Below are 24,139 nucleotides of genomic sequence, written 5' to 3' on the forward strand. Positions count from 1 at the left end.
TAGGTGACACCTTGTTTATTTAACTTGCTTTTCTTTGAGAACATGATCCTGAATTTTGTCCCAAATCATCATGTTGACTATTGTCTCTCTGTATAATAAGAGCTTATGTTTTCTTAAAAACAAATTGTGACAGAAACATGTCTATTTTCACACTGAAGTGTCCCAAACTACAACTCTATACAGAAGAAAGCAAAAACAAACGGCCCCTCTCTTCTCTTCTTCCCCCATTAGAAAGTTAATAAATTGTAAACTGAGCAAAGTCATCATAATGAGGGCAACTTGTTGTATATTTCATTAGGAGTAACAATTCAATTTTATCTTGCGTCAAGATGTGCAAAGAAGATGTGGATCAGACAGAATTTTCTCTACAACCTGTGGTAAACTAGAATAAAAGTTGCCACATAAGAACAGAGTACCATGGGTAACAATGTCCATCATTTCTCGCAAGAGTAAACTTCTATACAATAGTGTCTAAATCAAGGAGTATAAAACTAATTGATAGTCAAATAAATCTCTCCAAATTATATTTTACATGACAAGGGCCTGATCCTGTGAAAAGCACCTCCTGCATCATGCTGAATCTTCACCTCCCATTCACTTCAGGAAACTGCAGTGACTGATCTCAGAAGATCATGGCCAAAGTTCATTTTTTTGTAGATTCAGTCAGCAATTTTCACAGGCATTAAAAGCTCTAGAGACTGGTGTGATCTATTTACCTACACCCCGTTCTTCCTGTGCATTGAATGAGGCCAGGGTCCTGTGGGCAAAAAAAAAAAAAAAAAAGTGAACATGTAATTAAAGACGGTGTCAAAATGCATAGACCCAAGAGGGCCAAATTAAGATTGCATAGGCAATCCTAATTTTGGTATTGCCTAATTTTTGACTGCTTGATTTTACTACCTTAACACTCTTTTAAGGAAGTTTTTTTTAGATGCAACTGCCTCGGTTCTTGAAAAAGCAAAGTGGAAAACCAGAAGTGTCCCCATGTGGAATCATGACAACTCCATATAGTCTGGGTGTTCCTAAACCTCTGACTGCCAGAAACTGGGACTGGACAACAGGGGGATGAATCACTTGATAATTGCCCTGTTGCGTTCATCCCCTCTGAAGCATCGGGCACCAGCCGTTTTTAAAAGACAGGATCCTGGGCTAGATGGACCATTGGTCGGACCCAGTATAGCCATTCTTATCAGCAGCGTTGGAACCTGTAAATCCAAAATACAGACCTTTGCCTCTCAAACTATCAGAGTAACTAATAGCAGTAGTAGGCAGTCATTCTCTATGGGGGGCAGCCACTAGCAGGAGATGAGACAGTGGGTTCCACAGCTATTTCTGACAGAAGAAGAGAGTGTTCAGACTCAGTGATTCCGGGTGCCATTCCAAGTTCTGAGTGGTTACACTAGCCCAGTGGTTTTCAAACTTTTTTTTCTGGGGACCCAGTTGAAGAAAATTGTTGATGCCCACGACCCAATGGAGTTGGCAGATGGGGGGGCTCAGGGCTGTGGCCAGGAATGAGGGGCTCAGGAGGGGGGCTCAGGGCTGGGGCAGGGTGTGGGGTGCAGGAGGAGGTCAGGGCTCTGGGTTGGAGGTGAGGGGTTTGGAGTGCAGGAGCGACTCCAGGTTTGGGGGGCTCGGGGTACAGGAAGGGGTTTCAGGTGGGGGGGGGGCTCAGGGCTGGGGATTAGGGCATGGGCACAGACTTACCTCCAGCGGCTCCCGGTCAGCGGCGCAGCCGGGATGCATCGCAGACCGCGCGGCGCCCCGGAAGCAGGAGGCACGTCTGGCTCCTGGGCACGCAAGTGGCACCACACAACTCTCACCTGCAGGCACCGCCCCCCCCGCCACTTTCCATTGGCCAGTTGTCGGCCAATGGGAGGGCGGAGCTGGAGTTCGGGGCGGAGGCGGGGCGGGGAGCCCTGTGACCCCCCCCTCCCTAGAAGCCGGACCCGCGGCGGGCCGCTTCCGGGGCACAGCGTGGTGACGTCAGAAAAGCTAGGCGCTAGCCGGCGTTAGCTGGGCAGCGCCGCCGATGGGACTTTTAACGTCCCAGTCGGCGGTGCTGAGCAGAGCGAGGTGACCCTGCGCCTTACATGCCGCGACCACGGCTTGAAAACCACTGCACTAGACACTTCTATTCCTGAAGCTCCTCACGCCTGACAGCTTCTGCCCTCCAGCCTGTCCTCCTCCTGAGGCCACCCAACTCCCTCATTCCATTTCCCATCCGCCCCACCTCATCTCGGCTTCCAGTCTCCCCTTTGCTCCTCACTGCACTCCGACCCTGCCACTATACCCCCAGCTGTGACTCCACACTCTTCTGCAGTTATTAAAAATCACGCTGCATCTCCCTTCTCCTCTCTGCTAGGCGGCCAATAGGGGATGCATTAAAGGAACAGGAGAGACAGTCTCCTGCCTTTGCAAAAAGAAAAGGAGGACTTGTGGCACCTTAGGGACTAACAAATTTATTAGAGCATAAGCTTTCGTGAGCTACAGCTCACTAGCCATGGCAAAAGGGAGGAGCAAATGCAGCCCCAGGCATACTCAGCTGCTCTGAAGGGATGGCACATACAGAAGTTGTCCGGCTGTGAGCGGATGGAGGGTGCTCATGGAAAATTTAGATGCCAAAAACTTTAATTAGTCTTCTCTGAACAGGTGTGAACTCAGAGTTTCAGAGGCTCATAACTTGGCCAAATTTGGGTGGACTTTCACAGGGATGGGAAATGTCATATCCCTGACAGCATGGAGACTGCTGCCCCAACCAAATTTCAAGTCCCTACTCCACACGATGGAGGCACTAGAGCTTCTCAACTCAACAGTTATAAAAAAAATATTAACATAGGCAAAACAATGCATTTTCCCTTGAACTTGTCTGAGAAAGGGTGGATGCATTTTTGCTGAATTAAAAACAAAAAAACCAGCAGTCCAAGGCAGAAACCTGGCATGGAAAATTTTAGCCTAAACTGTTAATGTCTGGCAAAATTATAAGCAACTGCAAATAGGGTCTTATTATGGAAAGCATTAGGCAGCCTTGACTAGGCATTGCTACTTGCACCACCTATATTAGGTGTGAGTATATAGTGAACACTCTTTTCCAAAGGCTAGCAGATTTCTTTAGCATTGTTCTTTCAAAGGTCACATTGCACAAAACATTAACATCTGTCATATTAGGCAGATATTTATTTTATAGCAATTCTCTAAATGACTGTTCTAATTTAAGGCTGTCAAGCTTAAAATTCAAAGCAGTTACATGATATTTAATCCTTTGTAAAGTTATCCTCCATCTTAATTTTTGTTTCTATTACCATAGATCAGTAAAACTTACGGTCAATGAATGATATATGCATCACAATTTGAAAGGAAGTTACAAGATCAGGGTTCCTTGCTCAAACTACAGTGAAATTTAACTTCTCACTAAAGGCGTTATTTGACTTAATGAAAGATTATGAAATAAGATTTCCTTTACACTGAAGCCAAAAAAATTTACTTGCACGTGTAGACTACTATGAAACACATTGATTTTTATTCACTTTTCTTTTCTAAGATGGAACAAGTGTTATATTTCTATGGTGTTAGATCTCTGTGACCTTGCCTACAGTAGGCTGAAAAGCATGGCCAGCAAGTTGCTCAGTAAAGTTTGAGACTATCCCAGCTGTACATTTGTAACTAATGAAATAAACAAGCATTATACCAGAGCAAACAAGAGGAGAAGCAGTCATCTGGTGTTCCCACAACACCTACCCCAGTTGTGTTACAAGCAATGCTTTTTTACCAGCTGAACTGCAACTTTCTCACTACTTCCTACTCCTAATGTGTGTGGGCGGGAGGGGAGGAATTATACTAGTTCAGCAGAACCTGACTCCAGCCCTCCTTGAAAACCTGGTTCGTTCAAGTTGACAAACCTTATATTAGAATTCCTGCAGAATTTCATGAACACCAGTGTACATCCAACACAGTGTAAATCTTAAATAGGAAGAGAGAAGAATAATGATTTCACCTATTTGTGTAACCAGTGTTTAAAAGTCTGGGCACTCTTAAGATAAAACTGAGCTTATCCCTAGCACAGCCCTTTTGTGAGTCGATCATTCTGTTTTATAGGGTCAGAATCTGGCCACACAATCTATGCACGGATGGGTATATGCGGTAAAAGCTAGAGACAGACACATTAGCATGAGATTTAAAACAGAAAAAAACCCACCACCACCCTTCCTCTTCAATTCTGGCATAGCAACACAGAGGCATCCATTAATCACCACCATAAAGACGGAAGCAGCCATAACGTATTCTAAATTGTATGGAAGAAAAAAAAATGAAATAAAGCCACATTTTTCTGGGACTTTTCAGCTAAACAATTTACACACCTGGTTGATTTTGTTGAAAGTTCTGGACATTCTAGAAATGTTGTTTTCAATCTCTTTATGACTTTGTTCCAATTTTCTATGAATGGGTGTAAGCAAGCAAGCAAGCATCCGTCCGTATCACACTTAAGGGTGAGTGACTCAGCTGCTCTTTCAATGCCTAAAACAGGAAAGAATAAAAGATGTTTTAGATAAAGAAAACTGCTCAGTAGATATTGTAGAGAGAAATGCAGAATTACAAATGTTTTGTTCAAATAAGCATTGCAACTCATTTTTTTGTAAGAAAACACAACTAAACACTCTAGGACCAGAAGTATAATGAAATAATTTTGCTGCTCAAATTGAAGACATTAAGAGAGTACTTGTTTTATTGAAGTAAACAAGATAAATTGTTAGTTCATGTAAATGGTTTAAAGAAATGTCAAAAGTACTTTAGCATGACAGGAGTGCCAGTAAACTCCCTAGCATAACATTAGGCTTAGTATTATATTAGGCAATTACTTCCCACATTAGAAATTTGCTACTTCACCTACAATATTATCACTTTGAAGGAAAAAACAAACAAACAAAAAAACCCCAACACTATAGCAGACCCACATGAGAAACTACAGGAATATGCTCTGTCCCACAAGACTCTAATTTCAGTCACTAAGCAGGCTGACAGAAAAAAATTGAAATTAATTTTCTCAAATAGAAGTGGCAAATTTGTCTCAGTGTGATATAAAGGTCATTTTATTAATTGTGCTTGAGTGCTTGGATGAACGCCAGTTATTCACAAAAAAGTTCCTAAATCCTAAAAGTGTCATATTTAGCAGAATGATTATTCATTTGAATATTTGTTTCAGTAGTGCAATGTTCACTGATTTTTCATTCTCATATAAGATTTTTCAGTCATCCAGTAAGGAAGCAGAAATAATATACGATGACTTAGTTGATCACATTACTATGACTCATGAACAGCAAACAGTATAAGCTAAATCAGAAAAACACACACACATTCAGGAACGAGAATGGGCAAATGGGGAGTTACACTGATATACCGATATGGTAAATTTCCCTTGTAGCCAAGCCTTAAGAGGGGAAAGGCTGTCTACAACCAGGTGTTTTTGTTCAAACATTTTAACTGTATAGAACTAGTCTAATACATATGTATACATGCATTTATCTATGGAGCCCCTTGATCTAGCTCTGAGCTGATACAGGCCACCAGCACTACTGCCAGCAAGCAGCTTCCAATTCCTGCTGTCTGCAGTGCTGCCATAGGTGGTGCAGGGACTCTGCTGCGGGAGCACCAATCCCACTCTCTCATTCCAGGCCTCCTCTTTCATAGGAGACTGCTTGGAGAAGGCCCTTCTAGTATCATGAGAACGGAGATGAAATTGGAAGAACGGACAGTATTTGGTGTTCTTCTTAAAGCCCCAGCTGCCAGAATGATATTACTTGAAAATTGCAACTCTATTTAAGAATAAATTTGTAACATTTATGGCTGTGAAGAAAAGCTTGAAAACATGATGCTTTAAGGTTCCCCCATCAGAAGACACATCTCAAGCTTCATTAATAGTCATAAGATTTCAAAATAAGCACATGGGGTTAGTAATCATGGAATCTACTGACTTCAAAGGAGTTCCATTGCTCTACTAAAGAGAGAATTTGCCCTAATGTCTCAATTTAGACTATGGTGAGACAGGGTTGTTTGAAAACATGAATACTGAGTAAATGATTAAACATGTAATCTCAAATAATTGGGGCAAAAACAACTTTAACTGTTAGAACACTCAGGTGTTCAATTAACCCATTTGTGTGAGTAAATGCAGTTTCTGCATACAATGTACTGTTACTTTCACAACAAGTTGCATGTAAAAAAAATTGTTGGGAATGCAAATTTTCAGCCCAGAATTTTTAAAGGCCGTGCTTGAAATTCTGACCCTTAAAAGTTCAATACTGGGCAATTCAAAAAAAATAATTTTTTTCAAACAAGTAATTAGAACTTATTAGAGGCTAAAGCCTGAAAAAAAATGGTTTGATTAATCAACCAATTATGATAATGCAAGATAGCGAAATGAAGACCTTTCAGGAACTATTTGCTACCCCATAACCAAAAGTGTATGAACAGATTTATTTTTTTTTAAATATTGTTCAAGATGTCTAAGAAATTGCATTTCAGCACAGGACACAAATCTTTATTCAGCTGACTTGTGAATCCTCATATAACAGGGGTTTCTAGAGGAAGGATATCCAACCCTACTTATGTAGGAATTACAATCCTAACTGCTGTTATATAACAAGTTAAAGCCTACAGCGATTACTGTGTTCCATAAGAGAAAACTGGAAACATGCCAACTTCACAGATGAAGCAGTTTTTTAAAATGCTATCTCCATATATAAATTTAATACTGCCATCTGCTGGAACTCATGCTCTAGTTTGTAGGTTGCATGGAAGATCTCTCTCTTCCTGAACTAAAACATGATAAATTTGTTAAATATTTTCCTGTAAATGAAGCACACAAAAAATAATCTTATAAAATAACAGATTTTTTTGTATCTTACATTCAGGTCAGTCTATTAGATTGAATCCCTGGGTTTATTTGGATTCTTTAACTTTATATTTTTAAGACAGAGCACATTAAAAAATGAGCAGGTAGCCTTACTCAGCTCCATACAGGGAGGCTCTGCATTACAGAGTGAGTTTGGTCTCTACTTCATTGGGTGGCACAGGAGAAGCATGCTCTGCTTCAGACACTCTCAGCCATGCCTTCAGGATAGGTGAGGAGCTCCCAAGACAGCTGCTCACAAGCTTCTTTGGATAGAGGACAAAGTTATAAGAATGCAGATCACTTAAAAAGGAAGCTTCTCCAATGACTGGGATAAAAAAAAACCACTCAAAGATCAAGTAATAAGGCAGTCTATGAATTTAGCAGTCCCCCACCTCTGAATATCTGGGCTCCAATTTTACAAAAAAGTCACAGACAAGATGTCTCAATAAGCTTGTTGTAATCCCTAGCAGATATTTTGTATCGTTATTGACCTGCAATTTGTCATGACCTGTCCATTTACAGCATCTACCCAGCAATAGAACAACAGACATACTTGAAAGTCAGGATTGAGAGGCACTAGGAGCAGTGTTTGAGGAAGCTTGCATTGTACCAGTCATGATGATGACAGATACAAGCTATTTTTAACAGCTTCTCTAGTACTGAAGTTGATCACATCTGCCATGAAGTGTTTTGTAAGAGCAAAGACCTCCTTTGGAAAAATAGCATTATATTAAACTAAACAAAATATAGCAATTTTTTAGCCTCCTTCCCCCCCTCCCCACGAAGTGTTCATGTGCTCTAGTGTAAGGTATATTGTAGAAAGGTATAACTAGGCTTATAGTACACAATCTTTTAGTGCTTTACAGAAAATTACTGTATACAGTACAATTTCCATTTGAGATAAGGAAGCTTTTTTTTTGGCCGGGGGGGATAGGGGGCGGTAGTGCTGTTATTGGCCCTTGGTGGTTTTCTAAAAGCTAATGGAGTGAGAAGGAGCACATAGGAACTTCCTCTACTTGCACAATGCAGTCCCTGTTGATAGGGGAGAATAGGGATTGTTCCCTCCAAATGTCCCTAAGAAAACATCACTAAGGACATGGCATCAGTCTGCAGGACCTCACAGAGTAGACTAAGAGCAGGCTGCATGCCCTAAAATAGGCATATCTTCTTGAGGTAGCTACAGGGTGGCTCCATATCACCCCAAGCCCAGACTGTGTCTAAACAGCACAAATTAGTCTTAAATAAGTGACAGATTTGCTGCTAGATTCCTGTTTTTTCTTAAACCACCACCTTTTTAGTCAATTTAGCAAATTATCAGACTAGATTAAAAATATCTAGGCCCGAAGTATGCCCCCATTAGGGTGGAGTGATGTTACATTACAGTTTGCTATATCTGCCCCCTTCTATCAGCGTCAGAAGTCTCATGGGGTGCATTCCATGAAGGGAAGGAATCCTCCAACTCAGATCATAATCCACTGTTGCTACGGCAGCCCTGAGTCTGCAGCAGGGTGGATTTGATTTAAATCAAATGTGTTTAAATCACTAGTCCGGAAGACTCGACTTAATTATGGTTTTCTACATAAAAGTGCATTCTTGTTGGTTGGTATAACCTTAAACACATACTGTTCACAACTCAGAGATAGATATAGGTTTCATTTTTAAAAGGCACATACTATACATTTTTAAACAGTGATTTATTTTGAAAACTTTTCAAATTAGTTTTACAGCTATAATCAGAAAATGAATGATTGTTTGGTTACTTCATTTACCAAAGGTAATTGAAGCAGATATTTATGAAGTCATTGGGAGGTGAACTATCATTAATATTTGGAAGATTTTCTTGCCATGCTGTATTAGGAGAAGGAGATCATCACTAGACAGACATTTAAATTGTTTTATTTAACTAAAACAACAATGTTAAGTATCCTGGATTTTTTTCTCAACAGCAAATATAATATTTTAACAAAACAAGCATATGTCCCTTTCTTCTCACATTTATCTCCAGACTTCTTCTCCTTGTCCAGATCTATTCTGCCCCCAACAATTTTCTATTCATTGAACTTTCTGAAACTTTGCACTTTTGGAGAGAGGTAAAGGATTGACTCTGTGTACACAAATTTTCAGAAGGACAACAGGGTTGAGATCTGTTATTTCTCACATCTATATATTTATTTATGTATTTAAAAACATTTTTGCTGTTAACAAGCATGTTACCTCTGGAAACACAAATCCACAGTTTGAGAACTGCAAAACTAAGCATCTCTGATGGTATTTTCTAGACTGAGCTCTGAGTCCCATTGGGTAGATAGAAATATTAAACCTAAATAATCTATACAGAAGCCCATAAAACTGGGTCCCTAATCCATGAACTTTGGAACTCATTTATAAAACTTTTCTTAAGCATTACATTAATATATTGTCTCATACTACAGAATTAGAATTTATAATCCCTATTCCATGAGATATCATCTTCAGATAATGCTTTTTGAGGGAAGAAACCTATCAAAAAAATCAGATTTAAATAAAAAAAGATCAGATTTTAAAAAAAGATAAACATTGATTTTTATCCATCCTGGATTGCAGTAGCCCCTACCGCTGCTGCATTCCCAAACTGTAGGGAGATGGAGATGTCAGAAATTAGTGGTACCATGCAGCAGTAAAATTGTTATCCTTGCTCCTTCTCTAGCCCATTCTGCCCCTCTTTCTCAAACTATTACAAAGGAACAAAAGAAGGAGCTGCTACACAGTTAAGCTCTGAATTCCTGTGAAATGCACGCTTGGCAGATCTTCCACCTGTACAAAACAGTGCCATCTGACGTGCTCAGGGTGGAGGAGATAAGATTTAGCCAATAATGCAAGTTCATCTGCACACAGAGAAAAAGGATTTCTCGCTTACAGAAAAGTTTCTAGAACTGTAATGTGCCTGGTCATGTTCTGTAATCCTTTATTATTTTATTCAGGTACAGATGGGCAAAAGCCACCATCCTCCCACTTATGATTTACCACCAGAGCAAGAAGGGAAATCTGAACAGTTCATATAACCATCTGATGTTTTGAAACAATCACAATAATTTGCATAACAGGATCAAGACCTAATTCTGCAGTCAATTCATAGACAAGAAACAATAAGAGGATCCAGCCCTTAAATTGGTAGAAATGAAAGGTTGCTTTGATGGGAACGGAGCCAAACTAACTTGGACCTCTCCAAATAGTTCTAAACATAAGCATGCCTTATGCTTGCTATTAAGGTAGGTATATTGATTGCATGACCTACTTTCCAAGTAAAAACAAGATGAGAGATACACATTTAAAACATTAAATTAAATCTTATTGGCCTTCAAGATTGAATGACTAGCAGAGTTATCTCATCTGTCATCTCATCTGTCAGGGCCAGAAATGCGCTATTCTGAAATTTTATTTCCTGCAAGAAGTCCTGCAAATATTCCCAGGCATCTTCAATGGGCAACACTTCATACACAGCTACTTGTTTCTCTTCATGGGCCTTAGAGTTCTAAGAAGAAAGAGATTAATGGAATTCTACAGAATAGCAAATTAAGAATTAGATTCAGTGCACTGAAAGGAATAGGACTTGAACACTGAAGAGTTCAAAACAAAAATCACAGGAGAAAAGATTTCATAATACAATAAAACAAATTCAGATGTGATTTTTCTAGTATACTGCATGTTATTCAAACCCTCATTCTAATGGAGTCACAGTCATTCCTCACGCATAATATCTGTAGAGTTACACAAAGGAGGAATCTGGTACACAATGAAGTTATGATCAGGAAGACTGACTATAGTGAAAATGGCTCCTTCACTCAAGAAGAGATTTCCATTTGCACTCAAGGTCATAACTGCTTACCTGACTGACAAAAATAAAGGTTTTATTCTTCTCTCTGCCAAGACAATACAGCTCTGGGCAATTCTTTTCCGACTCCTCCATCATCAACAGATCTATTGACCAAGTTACAGCTGCAGAAGCTTTATTAATGGTTATAACGTGCAAGTCAAGAGGAACACAGCTAGTCTCTAGCTCCCAAGCTGACTCTGTAGCGCTAGTAGATAAAAATGTTTTTCTAACTTAAAAACATACATCCCAGTACCAGAGAGGGCAGCTCCTCCTGTAGAGGCATGTGAGGACGCACCGTAGTACCTCAACTGCCCTCTGCCAGGAGGAGGGCAGCTTTCAATTCCAGTCAGGCCTCCATAATGAAACATTCTGGCAGAGGCAGCTCGGGACGCTCCTTCCCATTCCCTCAGCCTCATCCACTTTGTGATGACATATACTAGCTCCAGACACCTTGGTGGAGTGAGAATTGCAGGCAGCGTGCAGATCTGTACTCCATTCATGGGGACTTTTTACGGCTATGCACTGCAGTTGCAGTTCTATCAACAGAACCCAGTGAATGAATTGGGCCCATTGTCTATGTACTGTATTACGATCCCACTGAATCAGTAAAATGTTGTCAGTTAAAAACATTTTTTGTAAGTGCCATGTAATATTACAATTCTCTATACTAAAATATTGGATATAGAAGTAGAAAAATACATCATCCATGGAAGTTGCAGGACTTATTAGAAGCTTCATTTTCAACAGGATCTTGTTTCAGTCAAGAAAGATTAACAAAGATGTGCACTACTTCTTACACACCAGATCTATCTAGTAAGAGTAGCTTTAGAGAGAGAGGCTTAATTTAGCAAGAAAAATATGATTAAGACCTTCTCTGTCAGTGATCATATTTTGTTCTGTATTAGCAAGGAACTGGCATTAAATCTCGTAACATCTAGAAATCACATCCACCTCTGGTCGAAGGTAGTTATTGGCTTCCTTCCCGACTGATTCAGCAAGATACTGAAGCACCATGCCTGTATTTAGGTCTAAAAACTTCACCTTCTTTCAAGTCTGGCATCCATTCCCATTACTCTCAAAACAGATAAAATGTTGCTGGTCTCCAAAAGAGGAAGAAAAAAAAAAAGAAGAAGAAGTGTGGAAGTAAACACAGGAAATGAAAGAAATAACATTCTACAGATTTTTCTTGCAGAAACAGATAAGTTAGTGCTAACTATAGCTATTATTGCACTGGAGTTTAGTCTCAGAGGATTGGGGGATTACCATATCCAGAGCAGACGAGAAGTGAAATTAATGATTTTTTGTTTATATAAACAAGACTATTTTAAAAATGCACAAGAAAAAAAAATATGAAAAATAAGAGAAAGCTTATCCCCAGAGAAAAAGAATGTTAAAGTTACAGAAAAGCACACTTACTGTACCTAGCAATTACTTCCATTGGGTTAAAAGAAAAAGGAGTACTTGTGGCACCTTAGAGACTAACAAATTTATTTGAGCATAAGCTTTCGTGAGCTACAGCTCACTTCATCGGATGCATGCAGTGGAAAATACAGTGGGGAACATCTGAGGAACAGTGTGTGTGGGGGGAAATAACATGGGGAAATAGTTTTATTTAGTGTAATGACCCATCCACTCCTAGTCTCTATTCAAGCCTAAGTTAATTGTATCCAGTTTGCAAATTAATTCCAATTCAGCAGTCTCTTTGGAGTCTGTTTTTGAAGTTTTTTTGTTGAAGAATAGCCACTCTTTGGTCTGTAATCGAGTGACCAGAGAGATTGAACTGATTTTTGAATGTTATAATTCTTGATGTCTGATTTGTGTCCATTTATTCTTTTATGTAGAGACTGTCCCATTTGACCAATGTACATAGCAGAAGGGCATTGCTGGCACATGATGGCATATATCACATTGGTAGATGCGCAGGTGAATGAGCCTCTGATAGTGTGGCTGATGTGATTAGGCCCTATGATGGTTTCCCCTGAATAGGTATGAAGACACAGTTGGCACAGTGGGCTTTGTTGCAAGGATAGGTTCCTGGGTTAGTGGTTCTGTTGTGTGGTGTGTGGTTGCTGGTGAGTATTTGCTTCAGGTTGGGGGGCTGTCTGTAAGCAAGGACTGGCCTGTCTCCCAAGATCTGTGAGAGTGATGGGTCGTCCTTCAGGATAGGTTGTAGATCCTTGATGATGCGTTGGAGAGGTTTTAGTTGGGGGCTGAAGGTGATGGCTAATGGTGTTCTGTTATTTTCTTTGTTGGGCCTGTTCTGTAGTAGGTGACTTCTGGGTACTCTTCTGGCTCTGTCCATCCATTTCTTCACTTCAGCAGGTGGGTATTGTAGTTGTAAGAATGCTTGATAGAGATCTTGTAGGTGTTTGTCTCTGTCTGAGGGGTTGGAGCAAATGCAGATTGACCCCCACTGTTCCTCGGACGTTCTTGTCAACTGCTGGAAATGTCTCACCTTTATTATCACTACAAAAAGGTTTTCTTCCTACCCCCTTCCCCCCACCACTCTCCTGCTGGTAATAGCTCATCTTAAGTGATCACTCTCCTTATAGTGTGTATGGTAACACCCATTGTTTCATGTTCTCTGTGTATATAAATCTCCCCACTGTATTTTCCACTGAATGCATCCGATGAAGTGAGCTGTAGCTCACGAAAGCTTATGCTCAAATAAATTCATTAGTCTCTAAGGTGCCACAAGTACTCCTTTCTTTTTAACAAGGATTAAATATTGTTTACCTGCATATCAATATTTCAATGTTTCTATTGTTATATCATTACACACTCTGATTTTTAAAAACCACGGCTCAGTGCTGATCCTGTACTTTGAATTGTGGAAGCCCTGGGTTTGCTTCCCAGTTCCACAATCTCTTGCTCCCCAAGCCAAACTGAATTCCCACATACTGTGGGCCCTTTGTCCTGAAGTATTTCTTTATATTCTGTTATCAGTCAGAAAAATGAAATCTTATCATATCATTAAAAAGGTTTCAGAGTAGCAGCCGTGTTAGTCTGTATTCGCAAAAAGAAAAGGAGTACTTGTGGCACCTTAGAGACTAACAAATTTATTAGAGCATAAGCTTTCGTGAGCTGTAGCTCACGAAAGCTTATGCTCTAATAAATTTGTTAGTCTCTAAGGTGCCACAAGTACTCCTTTTCTTTTTGTATCATTAAAAAGGTTATGAATAAGCCTATAGAAATGTTATCTAATATTTATTCTAAATATTAGAAAATATTTTATTAGTACAAACTTTAAAATTATTTCACCAACATAGGACACAATCCTTTAACCACTCCATGCTTTGAGCACCAACATATGTCCAAGTTTTACATTCAGAGTATTTGCAGGATCAGGCCCTTATCAAATATGACCCAGAAATAATATGAAATGTGAAATACAGCTAAACTAACAATAGTTGCTAGAATTCTTATTAAAAAAGGACAGCATCTTTTGATGTATTATAATAAAAATATACATACCAGTCTTCTGCAGCATCATAAACCACATGATTCTCCTCACACAAATTAATTGTTTTGCACTTGATGTCTTCAAGCTCATTTGATATACATTTTAAATTTTCTAGAGGTTGCTGCATGGTGTAAGGTAGATGGACATCAGCCACATTTACTTTGAAAGAGAGAGAGACTTTCATAGGTGCCGACTCTATAGGATGGAGCACCCATGAAAAAAATTGTAGGTGCTCAGCACCCACCAGCAGCCCTGCCGATCAGCTCCTCCCCCTCTCTCCCTGTGCCTCCCATGCCTTAGATCAGCTGTTCAGCAGTGTGCAGGAGGTGCTGGGGCAGGGGGTGAAGCAGGAAGAGGCTGGGGAGGGGGCTTGGGGCAGAGCAGGGGGTCAAGCACCCCCACCCTGGGAGCAGAGGAAGTCAGCCCCTATGCACACTTTTACAGGATTTAAGGCCACAAGAGGCGGATTTTTAGATCATCCTTTGCAGCATAGCACTCTGTCCAACCAGGAAGAAAAAATACTGGTGTGTTAATAGCTGAAAACCTTAAAAAGTGATTAGAGAAGACCGACAATGGGGAGTGGTTCAAGGAAGAGAAAAGGGGTGGGGAGAAACGGCATAGAAGAGACAAAAGCAGAAGGAAAAAGTTAGAAAAAACTAGTGAAGAGGAAAGGAAAATTAATTGGTTACCTAATGAAACTACACGTGGTCAATATAAAAGTTTAATTTTTAAAAAGTCACATTAATGATAGAGGAGTTAAATAGGAGATAGAGAAAGATTTTTTGCTGTACTGAAAAACCACAACCAACCAAACTTTCCCCATCTTTACTTCTGCTTCTCAGGTTTCCTTCTTCTGGAGAGTTTTGAATCAAGTATTTTCACTCACCAGAGTTAGAAATCAATACCAAAATTAAAAGCTATGCTCACAGATACTTGCTTATATAAATTTGACTAAGTTATGTGTTGCTTTAACTTCCTGTTAAAACTTGTGCGAGTGCTAAAAAGGCCCATTTCAGAAACACGTTCAATTGTTCTACCAGTGATGGAAAACAGAAGACATTTTAAAGTAAGGTACAGTCTCAGGTGATTTGGCCCATATTTGACTCCTACCACTGTCTGAAACAGAATTTGAGTCGGTTTTTTCAAATTTTTTATTAAGTTAGTACTGAGGCAGAACTCCTACTCAAGTCAGAGGGAGTTATTTTGGGGGAGAGGGGTTAAGCTTCAGATTTTGACACACTAACTGGCAAGAAGCTAGGCATTAGCTATCATAACATACAGAGATGATGACATTTAAATTTACTGTGAAGGAACTAGATTAATAGTCCAAATTTAGGTATTTAATCTATCACTCTGTTAGCATCTTTGGTAGAGCTGTCAAGTGATTAAAAAAATTAATCATGATTAATCGCACTGTTAAACAATAATAGAATGCCATTTATTTAAATATTTTTGGGTGTTTTCTACATTTTCAAATATATTGATTTAAATTACAACACAATACATAGTGTACAGTGCTCACTTTATATTTTTATTACAAGTATTTGCACTGTAAAAAACAGAAAAATAGTATTTTTCAATTCACCAAAGTACTGTAGTGCAATCTCTTTATCATGAAAGTTGAACTTACAAATGTAGAATTATGTAAAAAACAAACAAAAAACCAACACAACACTGCATTCAAAAACAAAACAAACAATGTAAAAATTTTAGAGCCTGCAGGTCCACTCAGTCCTACTTCTTGTTAAGCCAAATCGCTCAGACAAACAAGTTTGTTTACATTTGCAAGAGATAATATTGCCTGGTTTTGTTTACAATGTCGCCTGATAGTGAGAACAGGTGTTCTAATGGCACTGTTGTAGCTGGAATCGCAAGATATTTACATGTCAGATGTACTAAAAATTCATATGTCCCTTCATGCTTCAACCACCATTTCAGGGGACATGCATCCATGCTGATCACGGGTTCTGCTCGATAAGAATCCAAAGTAGTGCAGACCGACACATGTTCACTTTCATTATCTAAGTCAGATGCCACCAGCACAAGGTTGATTTTCTTTTTTGATGGTTCAGGTTCTGTAGTTTCTGCACTGGAGTGTTACTCTTTTAAGACTTCTGAAAGCATGCTACAAAATCTGAGAGGGATGAGGTATAGAAGGCACTTCAGATTCTTAAACCTGGGGTCAAGCGTTGCAATTATCTTTAGAAATCTCACATTGGTACCTTCTTTGTGTTTAGTGAAATCTGCAGCGAAATTGAAATCTTAAAATGAATAATATGTGCTGGGTCATCATCCGAGACTGCTATAACATGAAATATATGGCAGAATGCGGGTAAAATAGAGCAGGGGGACATACAGTTCTCCCCCAAGGAGTTCAGTCACAAATTTTAATTAACACATTTTTTTAAAGAGCGTCATCAGCATGGAAGCATGTCCTCTGGAATGATGGCTGAAGCATGAAGCGGCATACGAATGTTTAACATATCTGGCATGTAAATACCTTGCAGTGCTGGCTACAAAAAAGTGCCATTCAAATGCCTGTTCTCGCCTTCTTGTGATACTGTAAATAAGAAGAGGGCAGCATTATTTCCTGTAAATGTAAACAAACGTGTTTGTCTTAGCAACTGGCTGAACGAGAAGTAGGACTGAGTGGACTTGTAGGTTCTGAAGTTTTACATTGTTTTGGTTTTGAGTGCAGTTACGTAACAAAAAAAAAATCTACATTTGTAAGTTGCACTTTCACGACAAAGGTTGAACTTCAGTACTTGTATGAGATTAATTGAAAAATACTATTTCTTTTGTTTATCATTTTTACAGTGCAAATATTTGTAATAAAAAAATATACACTTTGATTTCAATTACAACACAGAATACAATGTATATGAAATGTAAAAAAACCCATCCAACTGTTAAGCAGTTTCCATTTCAAACAGCACCACAATCAAATATGAACAGGTTTCACGTCTAATGGTAAGAGAACCAGAAATCCTAGGTTAGTTTACATGCACTCTTATTCAAAGGCACCTTGAGACAGTTTTCTTTAAGTGCACGTTTGTTTTTTAAATAATATTTTAAGAGGGATATGAATTTAGAGCACAGAAGACACACCTTTCTCCCCCCAAATCAGCATAGATGGGTCCAGATGAAACACTTTAAGATACAACAGTGCTGTCTAGAGAACAGCCAACTCTAGAAATCAATCATACCTTGTTAGTCTGCTTTTCAGCTCTGCAATTTCATCTGCCAATTGCAGACAGGCTTCATCCAGTACTTCCATTGCTTTCTGCATACCCTGTATTTGTCCACTTAATTTCTGATTCACATACTTTAAGTCTTCAACATTGCTGGTTAAGGAGTCAAATCCCCTTTACCAAGAAAAAGAAAAAGTACCCTTTTAGTACATATATTTTGTGGAAACGGAACCTAAATTTAATTTGAACCATATCTTAAAGCGGTGCTGTACAACCTTTTTTTTTTTTTTTTAAACCACACAAGATCACTTTTTGAACTTAAAAATCAACCCATTATCTACCCTGCCCCTTCCCCAAGGCCCCACCCCACTCACTCCATTCCCCCACCCTTGCTCACTCTCCCACACCCTCATTCACTTTCACCAGACTGCAGCAGGTGGTTGGGGTGTGTGGGGGGGTGCAGGGTCTGGGCTGGGGCCACAGGACTCAGAGTGTGGGAGGGGGGCCCCAGGCTGAGCCTGGGGCAAGGAGTTGGGGTGCAGGAATCATTATTGTCACACTGCACCTAGTCTCTTAGAATCCACTGGATATTTCATGAATTTTACTTTTTATTAGTGTCATTTGTAGTTTATAGATCCAAAATCCTTCAGGGATTGTCACAAATCAGTGTAACTATCTCAACTGTGGGGTTTACATTGTCTGAGTCCGGTGCAGGGGGTTGGGGTGCAGGAGTGAGGGGTGCAAGCTCTGGGAGGGAGTTTGGTGCAGTAGGGGACTCCAGGCTGGGGCAGAGAATCGGGGTGTAGGACAGGAGTGTGGGCTCTGGGAGGGAATTTGGGTGCAGGGGGGATCCAGGCTGTGGGAGGGGGCTGAGGTAGGGGAGGAGGTGTGGTTGGGAGGCACTTACCACATTCAGCTCCTGGCTGGCCGTGCAGCAGGGCTCAGGCAGGCTGCCTGCCTGCTGCCTGGCTGGTTCCCAGCCAATGGGAGCTGCAGGGACAGTGCTGGGGCAGCATGCAGAGCCCCCTCATTCCCCTGTTCCCCTGCCCCACAATGGCTGCAGAAACATACCAGCAGCCAGCCGCTTCTGGGAGCAGCGTGGGACCAAGGCAGGCGGGCAGGCAGCATGCCTGAGACCTACTGCTAGTGGCCCGGAGATCACAATGAACTGGCAGAGGCTCCAGGATCGACCAGTCGATCACAATCGATGGGTTAGTGACCACCGTCTTCAAGGGAGGATAATTTCTGCCCTCCCCCATATGCCACTGTACTGACCTGGACAAAATCTGAACTGGTGAAAAAGGGCAGATTTTCATCTTTTAACCATTACTTATTGGACGTAGTGTACAAGTCCCAATATTTAAAAGTGGTTGTATTTTTAAATGTGAAAAATTTTAAGGCTAAGGGGAAGAATAAATGTAAATCAGTAGGATAAATTAATATTAGACACAAGTCCATCGCTTCAATATAAGCAGTTCAGTGCTCTATCAAATAAGCCACTAAACTGGGAGTCAGGATATCTGGATTCTATTCCTAGCTCTTCCCCCTTTCTACTGGTGACCTTGGGAAAGTCACTTCATCTCTATGCCTCAGTTTCCCCATATGTAAAATGGGGATAATGACACTTGCCTCTTTTGTAAAGCACTTTGAGATCTACTGATAAAAAGCACTATATAAGAAGTAGGTGTTATTACTGGAAGTTTTATTTTATATAGGCAATTTTACTAGAGTAATTTCCACATTCAGAAGAAAGAATAGGAGTAAGTTGATGTTTTTGTAGTTCTCGTCACTTGGGCCTTTTTCAGACCCAGCTCATTTCCTCTTTCCCACAACAGGGTATATCAGTATTGCCTTTTGAGGTGTGAATGCAGCTCAGGTAGACAGACATGCACTAGCATGCTATAAAAAAAGCCATGCAAATACATTGCTTACCCATGCTGAAGTCTGTGCTGCTGCATTAGTAATGCTAGCATAGGAAAAGCTACTCAAGCTGTAATCACACCGCATATTGCACTGTAGACAGACGCATAGAGGGGGAAAAGGAACGTCAGTCTCCTCTACTACACTGCTCCTCCTTCCCACAACTCTGTGGTGGGTGCTCATTAGACTGAGGACCACATGGGGAAGAAGTGGAGACTGCACCAGGTGGGAGAAAAGCCTGGGAGGACATAGGGTGGACAAAAATGTGAAAATTTCCTTCCCTTGAACATTTCTCATGGAATTTTTCCACAGAAGAGGCAATCCAGCTGGATCTGTGACCTATGCAATCTCAAGAATATATATATATATATATTTTATCTGGGTAAGTTAGATGAGAGAGAGTTCACTTACAAGGCACAAAAGGGGCCCTAATTAGGGGGAAAATATGCATTGAAAACAACAACATTTAGTTTTCTAGAACAAAGGGGTTTATATAAAAATAATTCAAAGTCAGCAGAGGTAGATTTGAATCTAAAATTAAATGAAAACCCTTCCAACTATGTGCAGTTGGACAAATTCATCTCTGGGTTAACTAGGTTGATTTCAATGGAGTAACTCCAAAGGTGAATATAACCAATTTAGAGAGAGAGACAGAGACATACACAGTGCGTGTGTGTCTGTGTGTGTATATAAGTAAAACACACACACTTAAGGTACTATTTGCTATTACCAAACTGCTCTTTTTCTAGATGATAACATGATCTTGAGATGCAGTTTTCAAATAATATTGATATATGTAGTGCATATTCAGTGTAATTTGGGCCAAATCCCAATAGGAGTTTTGCCCAACTAAGACCAGTAGGGTTTGGCCCTATTTTTTATTATGCTCTGCCATTTTAAATAGGAACATGTTAGGAATAGGAGATACATTTTTAAGGCATGGGTAACATTATAAATACCCACAAAATAGGCAAAAAACCAACAACAACAAAAAAGACATGAAGACGGCTAAAATAAATAATTGCCCACCCCACGGCAATCAGGCACACATTTCTAAACAATACACTATAGGCAACATACATGTCTTCAGCTGTTCCCTGGAATTTCTCATAATCTTCCTCAGATAGGAATGATGTATTTCCTCCTTGAAAGCAGGAGAGAGATTTCCAGCTTTAACATGTCACTCATAAAATAGTTAAGTGTTTTAAGTACCTAATCTAATGTTATAAATTATATGCAGCAAAACTGATATGCAATAAAGATTATTATTTATAGCATATGACAGTAATGCCCGAAATGTGCTTGGCATTCTATCAAACATGCAAGACCAAAGAGAGACTTACTATTTTTATGCATGTTTCTTTTACTTGTTGACCTATTTTCATCAGCTTCATCATCTGAAATACTGAATTTAGAAAGTGTAGAAGTCCATCTATTTAAAAAGATCAAAATAAACACTGCACAGATCTTCCTTTCTTCTTTGTGGGAAAATTTGCTTCCTGTAGTTTTCAGAATTATATCAAACACCATAGGTGAGAGATTTAGTCTATAATTAGTTAGAAATACATTGTCTCTTGCTCCTCATGCTTGTGAGGAGGGGTAAGAGGGCATGAAGTGAAGCTACTTTCCCCACAGGTCACAGTACAAATGGGGAGGAACCCACATAAGGCTCTCTTCTGTGCAGGTAGATGGGTAGCTGTGGGGAACAGATAAAACAGATGACAATGCAGAGCTTTATCTAAGTCAGCAGGCCAGGTACTTAGGTGTGGATTTAAACCTAAGTGACTTGCCTAATGTGCCACAGGAAGTCAATGGAACAGATAGGACAGAAGCCAGCTATCCCCATTGAATGCTGTGCCTTAACCATAAAACTATCATTCTTTCATTTTCAAACAAACATTCACATTTGTATCTTATAGAGTATGTCCCCAAAGCTTACTAAAGAGCCTCATTGAGGCAAAACACCAACTGACTTCAGTATCAGATCCATCATGCATACAAATCAAATATAACCAAGTCAAATCAGCTTGAATAAAAAAAACCAAACAAACCAAACCAAACATAGTTACCAGTCCTGATAGCATGTGGCAATCCAGCTTTTCATAGTAGAGAAACATTTCATGCTATCATTAAAGCTATTCTGCCTTTTAGGGTCTAACATATTGTAGAGGATTAATAATCTGCATTTCTCATGGCTCTGTCCTGTCACATCTTCCAAATATTTTATAAAAACCAGAAGCAGGAACTAGTCCTGTAGAAAAAGCAATGATATGGAGCACAGTTTAGTATATGTTTACCTTTCCTATTTTGATTGAGTACCAGTAGAACCTGTTTCCTTAAGGTTGCAAACTTCAAAAGTAATATTGATCAAATCATCTTCTGAGTAACCAGCAACTTTTACTATATTATTAGCTACGCCTTCATTGACAGCAGTACTAGCATTTCCTAAACAGAAATATTGTAAGTTAAAAATATATTTTATGTTATGGCTTCAGGACACATACCTACCATTTAATAAAAACATACCACTTTTAACCTATTTTCCACAAGTCTCATAAAGAAAAGGAAAAAATCCCCAACCCCAGCCATCGCATTCTCTAACAAAGGGGTGGGAAAACTACTGCTCATGGGCCGGATCCGGCCCAACAGCCATTTTAATCTGGCCCTCAAGCTCTTCCTGGGGAGCGGGGTCTGGGGCTTACCCTGCTCCAGTGCTCCAACTGGGGAGGAGGGTCAGGGGCCGCTCCACGCGGCTCCTGGAAGCAGTGGCATGGCCCCGCTCCAGCACTCCAGCCGGGAAGCAGGGTCAGGAGCCTCTCCAGGCAGCTCCCAGAAGCAGTGGCATGTCCCCCCTCTGGCTCCTATGCATAGGAGCAGCCAGGGGGTTCCACTTTGCACACTGCCCTCACCCCAAGTGCCGCCCCCGCAGCTCCCATGGGCCAGAAACTGCAGTCAATGGGAGCTGCAGGGGTGGCAACTGCAGATGGGGCAGCGTGCAGAGCTGCTTGGCCATGCCTCCACATAGGAGCAGAAGGGACATGCCACTGTTTTTTGGAAGTCGCTTGAGGTCAGTGCCACCCAGAGCCTGCACTGCTGAGCCTCCCACCCGTGCCCCAACCCTGATTCCCCCTCACCCTCCGAATCCCTTGATCCCATCCCAGAGCACCCTCCTGCACCCCAAACCCCTCATCCACAGCTCTACCCCAGAGTCCACACTCCCAGCCAGAGCCTGCACCCCTTCCCACACTGCAACCCCCTGCCACATCCCTGATCTCCCTCCTGCCCATCAAACCTCTTGGTCCCAGTCCACAGTACCCTCCTACACACCAGGCTCCTCATCCCCAGCCCCACCCCAGAACCCTCATACCCCCCACACCCTACTCACCCACCCAGAGCCCCCTCCCGCATCCCAACCCAAATTTTGTGAGCATTCATGGGCCACCCTACAATTTCTATTCCCAGATGTGGTCCTCAGGCCAAAAAGTTTGCCCACCCCTGCTCTAGCAAACCCTTGAGAAAAGATTTAACTTGTATTATGTTTTAGAAGACAATAGTTTCCTGCTCTATCAGAACGGCAAAAGAAGAAAATTCCACCATCCAACAGCACCCAGATGTTTTAAATTAGGGCTTGTTAACTTGGGCAACCTTATTGACCCCAACTGCAGTAGCCCCTCATTGAGAGAGAGAGATGATCTGAAGTAGTTAGTCCCCAATTCATATAGTTTTTAAAACAATTAAAGTTAACAACCTTAAACTGCACCCAAAAGAAAGAGCAAGCCAGTGCTGTTAGAAATTAGAGCACTACACAATGTTCTAATGTTTGTTTTAATTAAGAGGGAGTGATAAGGGTTTCTTTGGGCCATTTATGTACAATCAGGGGTGCTGAAACAATTTTTATAGTGAGAGTGCGGAGAGCAACTGAACCAAACTGTAATACACTCTATATAACAGAATCCACTTCAAGTCAGGGAGTGCAGCAGCACCCCTAGTTCCAGCTCCTATATGCACTGCACCACACCACATTGTGGATGGGGCAGAAGTTGTCTAAATTGGAAAAGCTCTGGGAAGACTTCTTACTCTTCCAAGTTCCAAAGATAAGGCAATGCCTCCATGGTACAAGAGAGCCCTTTATTAGTATCTGCAATCAGAACTTGTCACACTTCAAAAAAATTTGCATACTTAGTTTCAGTGGTAAAAAACACAGGGAGGTCTAACACAGGAGGGCACACTGGTTCTGAAGTTTCAGCAGTCTTTCAATAGGGAGTTACTATTCTCTGGTGATAGATGTATATCTTCTGAAAAAGTATCTGATCCAGAATCCATATTGATTAAAATGCACTGGTCAAAGTTCAAATCAGAATGTTTTCCTTTTTTTCTTAGGGGGTCAGGTTCCATTTTCCCTCTATTATGAAACAAAATGAACCTCCTTATAATTATCAGATGCACCACTTACCTAGGAATTAATAAGATAATGCAAATGAAAACAGTAGAAAACAATTAGTTTATAACTCTGTTCAAAATTAAATGATTTTAACATATCTATTTCAACTGAAATACACATGTAAGGGGAGGTGGGCTGCCTTGTTATACATGAAATACGTTTTTCCTTGAAATAAATATATTTTAAAAAATATTCTTTTAATTGATCCTTATGATTCTCTTTATAGTAAAAGTAGTTTTTTGCCTTGTCTTTTTGTTCCTTCAATACTGCTTCAAAACTAGATGACTGTAGCTGCTCTTTTATAGTAAATTACCACCCACTGTATACTTTATACTGAAACTCCAGTGCCTTTATTGTGCACATTGAGCTGATCTTGCAGTTGTAA

The 24,139-nt window shown here is 40.4% G+C and overlaps 1 protein-coding gene across 1 annotated transcript in view; it reads right to left on the minus strand.

Annotated features, from left to right (window-relative positions):
• LOC122460700 (DDB1- and CUL4-associated factor 10-like) overlaps positions 1–24,139 on the minus strand; it is a 30,257-nt gene continuing 6,118 nt past the window's right edge. The window contains exons 3-5 of the mRNA XM_043516827.1: positions 17,409–17,567; positions 4,356–4,512; positions 1–757 (exon numbers count right to left, since the gene is read on the minus strand). Coding sequence (XP_043372762.1) covers positions 4,506–4,512; positions 17,409–17,567 — 166 coding nt within the window. The 3' untranslated portion in view covers positions 1–757; positions 4,356–4,505. The remainder of the gene's footprint in view (positions 758–4,355; positions 4,513–17,408; positions 17,568–24,139) is intronic.

The sequence above is a fragment of the Dermochelys coriacea genome, chromosome 6 (assembly GCF_009764565.3).
Source record: "Dermochelys coriacea isolate rDerCor1 chromosome 6, rDerCor1.pri.v4, whole genome shotgun sequence".
Lineage (NCBI taxonomy): Eukaryota > Metazoa > Chordata > Testudines > Dermochelyidae > Dermochelys > Dermochelys coriacea.